The sequence below is a fragment of the Sinocyclocheilus anshuiensis genome, unplaced genomic scaffold (assembly GCF_001515605.1).
Source record: "Sinocyclocheilus anshuiensis isolate Anshui unplaced genomic scaffold, SAMN03320099.WGS_v1.1 scaffold144, whole genome shotgun sequence".
In the NCBI taxonomy this organism is placed as follows: domain Eukaryota; kingdom Metazoa; phylum Chordata; class Actinopteri; order Cypriniformes; family Cyprinidae; genus Sinocyclocheilus; species Sinocyclocheilus anshuiensis.
Genome location: NW_015555720.1, coordinates 849,839 through 854,799, shown reverse-complemented (window position 1 = coordinate 854,799; position 4,961 = coordinate 849,839). Strand labels below are relative to the sequence as shown.

Here is a 4,961-nt window from a genome sequence, read left to right as displayed (position 1 = left end):
TACAGGGTATGTGGCTGTTGGTCCTGTTAGCAGCACGTAAAACAACTTTTATTTAAATTCTGAATCGATTATAGCCTGGAAAGCGAGCAAATAGCGCTTTCATCTAACGTTAATCACTAAAAAGCTGTCACTCACTTCAATTTATCACAATCTCACGATTCCGTGAACTGCAAACAATATCTTATTTACATCGTGTCTATGTGTGGCGTTTAGCATTCAGTGAATTCTGACAGTGTCACCCTGTATCTATTTATATATTTCTTTATTCATATTTTAATATATTATTATCTTATATTAACCATTTGCACACACGAGCATTATCCGGCTTCGCTCCTCCCGACCGCAGACACAGGTTTACAAGCCACTTTTTCCAGCGTTTTTCAGTCAAATTCTTGAATTTTCCCCCCTTATGAGCAACACATTTTTGTACACGATAAAAGCTCCTTGTGGTTTCTCGGTTTGTCCGATTTGAGCATCCATAAACAATGCAAAACACTGGCATTTCGAGTTTCTGCTAGTGATTTCTATTGAGAAAAATCACTTCCTGCCCTCCAGCTGCAGTTCGCGCGTCACCAGAATCACGTGCTTGCAAACAACCTGCACGACAGAATAGATCATGACGTGATCGAGGGTCTTGATCTTTTCCATCTAAAATACTATTTTTTTAAACATTTCTATCAGCCAATGATAATTATAAAAGAAAACGTCCCGAGCATAGATCAGTGGCCGAGAGCGCATCTGATTGACAGATAAACTACGAGCTCTATCAGCTATTAATGTTCTGGTTATTTTGTTTCAGTGTACACAGTTTGTTAATTTTGTGCAAAGCATAGGCCTACAGTCAAGGTAAACTTCATCGTTCAGCTGAACTGTGCACATTTATTTTAGACACTTTTCATGTCTTGTTCAATTAATGCGATAAACGCATGTCTCTGCTGAGCTGTGGGCTACGACTAATGTCACGGGCAAAGCAGCATAAATTACAATTTATGTATCGTCATTTTTTATTTTATTTTCTTACAAATAAAGCTTCATATTATGAGAAGGATACTTTCTACGACCTTTATCCTGCAGTCATGGTGAGATTATAGGTTCCTTCAATCTAAAAAAAACAAAACAAGAATCGAAAACAACAGTGAGGAATCGATTCCAGAACCAGAAATCGGAATCGGACTCGATTCCAAAAATTTCGGAATCGAACAGCCCTAACGTTACCTTTTGCACAGTTGTATTAAATAATATATGCCTGCATTCTAATTCTGTTGAAACCTGAAATAATCGAATAATTTGATAGCAGACTGTTAAATCCAATTAATTGCATTTGTCCATATATTTCTATAAAATTCTAAGAAAATCGTTGATGAACCGGAATTGTAGCCAGAATCATTACATTTCTAGTTGCATTACACTGCGTGGGACCGACCATGAGAGGAACAACAGATTAATACCTCTAACCTTGCAATAAGTGTTTTCATTGCGAAGGTCCACCGAGTCTAATTTAAGCTATTTTCTGGCCCACACAGTCCTGAAGTTTATAACCAAACAAGCACATTTCCCTCTGGTCTCCGGTTAAAGATGCATTGTGGGATGAAATAAGCTGCTGGCAGAGGGGCGCAGGGAGCGGCTGGTCTGCAGCCAATGGCGAGCGCTGTGTAGGACGGCATTGTGGAGAGCCAGGGATTTTAGCGCGGGCACCAGTCGGCGTTTGACTTGATCCATATGGTACTCACATAGCGTCAAAGGGATATCCGAAACGACTGTTTTCACTTGCCAAATATTGTTGACAGGTGAGTTGAATAGTTTGCCATCTCGGGTGATCTACAAGAATGAGTTTGCATGCATTTCGAGCCTGATGCTTTCGTTTTAGATATATAACTGGCGATATTTGTTTATTTTAATCGCTTCAGTGACGCAAAGCGTGTATTTGACGTTGAAATTCAGACGCTACAGTGAGAACGCCGCGTGCATCTGAGTTTCTTTGATTTGCTGGAACATCACACGCGCACGCTGTGAATGGAGGAGGTGTGACGTAGCATTCCTCCATCCTGACCTGGCGATGAGTTGATGGATGAATCCAGACCGTAATCAGTGAATCAGTTGACTGCCACCATATAATTGAGTTCAACTGCTAAATCAGTGTGGTGTGAAGTGCTGATATCAGCGGTGTATGATCTATTAGTTAGTGGTTTTCTATACTAGTTTGCCTTATGCATTTGGACCATATGAATCCCAATATTAATATTGCTGGTTAACTAGTTTAAAGTGCTGGATTTTACATAATGTAATTTTAGCCCAATTTGCCTTGGTTTTCTTGTCAGGAATAATAGAATGCAAATATGGATTAATTTAGCTGAATTAAAGTACATTTATACTGGATTTAATTCCAAAAAATGATATTTTGGTGCATTTTGACTTGATTTTATGGGCCTAGCTTTAGTAGTATGCGTATATGGCCTTTATCGAATACCTGTATATGGCAGTGCTGTCAAATGTTTGCATTTGTGCAGCAAACACATTTACATTGTGCAATCTCCATGGACCCCCAATATTGGTGTTGCTAGTTAACTGGTTTGAAGTACTTTTAGTTTACATTTTACTTAAAAAAAAAATAATAATAATAATTTGTAATTTGACACTTGGTTTTATGGGCTCAGCATTAACAGTATGCAAACATGATCTGCTGACTAGCTGCAAATGCTAGTGCTGTCTATGTATGCATTTGGACCATCTGTATCCCAGTATTGGTGTTGCTAGTTACCTAAAGTACTTTTATACTGGATAAAACTCCAAAAATGTGTAATTCAAGCACAGTTTGACTTTGTTTTATGGGGCCAGTGTTAATATGGCCTTTATTGCCTAGTGGTAAATGATAGTGCTGTCTATGAATATGCATTTGGGCCATATGTATCCCAGTATTGGGTTTGCTAGTTAACAAAAGTACTTCTATACTGCATTTGACTCCAAAAATTTGTTTAATTTGACCACTATTTGATTAGGTTCTTTGAGCCTAGATGCAGATATGGCCTTTATTGATTGGTTGCAAATGTGCTTTCTGTGCATTTGGACTATATCTATCCCAGAATTTGGTATTGCTAGTTAAAGTACTTCTTTTATACTGGATTTCTCTCCAAAAAGTGTCATTTGAGAACAGTTTGAGTTGGTTTTCTGGGTCCAGCATTAACAGTATGCAAATATGGCCTTTATTGACTAGCTTCAAATGCTAGTGCTGGACTGAAAGACCTGCTTGGTTCTCATGAAAGTATCTAGTGTCATTTGAATTGTCTTAACAAATCAGATCCTCTCCGTTGGTGGCATTCTGTCAGGAATTTGCCTGGCATTGTCAGGGAAGAAGCACCCATGAATGGCCCCACTGTTTGACTCTCAGTGGAGACTGATCTTTGTTCGTTTCTACATTTTCAGGCACCATGACCGACAGGAAGGCTGTGATCAAGAACGCTGACATGTCTGAAGACATGCAGCAGGATGCAGTGGACTGTGCCACGCAGGCCATGGAGAAATACAACATAGAGAAGGACATTGCCGCATACATCAAAAAGGTGAGTCGTGCCGAGATTTGAGCCGTACTGTTATTTTAGACTCCTAACTTGTATTTTTGTTGCGCTTGCATTTTCTCCCGTGCTTAAACCGCTTTGTCTCGTGTTACAGGAGTTCGATAAGAAATACAATCCTACGTGGCATTGCATTGTGGGAAGGAACTTCGGCAGCTACGTGACCCATGAGACGAAACACTTCATCTACTTCTACTTGGGCCAGGTGGCCATTCTCCTCTTCAAGTCTGGCTGAGTCCAGGCCAAACCAGACCGTAGAATGTATCTCCAATGAAGACTGTGATGCACTGGTCGCTGATGTCATCTACGAATATTAAACGAGACCATACCATGACTATGCTGGCTGTGCACAACTGCATGGATCATGTCCCATACTACTTGTGTACATGTTGCAGTTAAATTGCTTTTCATTAGAGGCCCAAGTTTTTGTTAATGGTCCTTTTAGGTTTTTCCTAGCACATATGTTGTAAAAATTTAAAAAAACGGAACAAAGCAAATGTAATGTAAAGAAGTCAGAAAATGTGAAGCATTGACCAGCACATGTCTGCTATAAATGGATATATTTTTGGTGACTTAGTGCTGTAATACATTGAATGCCATGCACTGTATGTCATTTTTGGGGTATTTGGGTGACTGATAGAAGTGCATTTGGTTGTATGGTTTGATTTAAAGCATTCTGTTGTTATAGAAAGAATGTTTGTGTCTGAATACCTCTGCAGTAAATGTATATTTTCTTTTCATTTGATGCTTGAGGTATTGCGTTCGAGAGAACCCATATTGACTATTTGAAATGTCTGTCTGAATATACAGTGGACTAGATGTAATTGAAGTGCACATATAATAACGTTTAAAAGCAAAAACACATCATATGTAACACGTGTTACAACATACTAACTCCGTCAAGCTAGTCTTCTAATGTAATCTTCTGCAGAACAGGTTTCTGAATGTAAGTAGTTAAGGTTTGATCGCACAGCATATGTCTTTGCCGTCATCCTGTCTGCTGTTCCAGATGAGTAGAATTAATTTGCATGTGTCTGTTTTTGCCTTTTTACAGTTCTGATCGATGCACAATCATATGACTGTATAGTTTGCACATAGCGTTTGCCATATGCCCACTCAGGTACCGCCCATGACAAAAGCGGCCTGTCAGATTCATTAAAATGTGTGACTGAAAGATTTTGTGTTTGTTCATTCGGCATATTTCTCATGTGGGCCTAGGTTGTTCTTCCCAGGGCCTGCAGCAGCCATTAACAGCGTGTTGTCTGCTACTTCAGCGCCTAAACATTAGAGGGCTCCGTCTCATCGCGAAACGACTCTGTGCGGCCTACAGTCTCTGGAATGGAAACCTTGGTTTACAATGGTGAGCGACGGAGCGTCGATATTTTAACACAC

General features: G+C 39.6%; 1 protein-coding gene across 1 annotated transcript; it reads left to right on the top strand.

The window, feature by feature from the left end:
* The first annotated feature begins 1,621 nt into the window (after positions 1-1,621).
* Positions 1,622-4,743, top strand: dynll2a (dynein, light chain, LC8-type 2a). The gene is made up of 3 exons (XM_016465604.1): positions 1,622-1,787; positions 3,421-3,557; positions 3,667-4,743. The coding sequence occupies exons 2-3, from the start codon at positions 3,426-3,428 to the stop codon at positions 3,802-3,804; spliced, it is 270 nt and encodes an 89-aa protein (XP_016321090.1). The 5' UTR covers positions 1,622-1,787; positions 3,421-3,425; the 3' UTR covers positions 3,805-4,743.
* The last annotated feature ends 218 nt before the right edge of the window (positions 4,744-4,961 follow it).

What these genes read in the sequence shown, in the direction of transcription:
- dynll2a (XM_016465604.1), top strand. Translation starts at nt 3,426, where the DNA reads ATGACCGACAGGAAGGCTGTGATCAAGAACGCTGACATGTCTGAAGAC. An exon ending in TTGCCGCATACATCAAAAAG is followed by an intron (nt 3,558 to 3,666) that starts GTGAGTCGTGCC and finishes CTCGTGTTACAG; the next exon opens with GAGTTCGATAAGAAATACAA.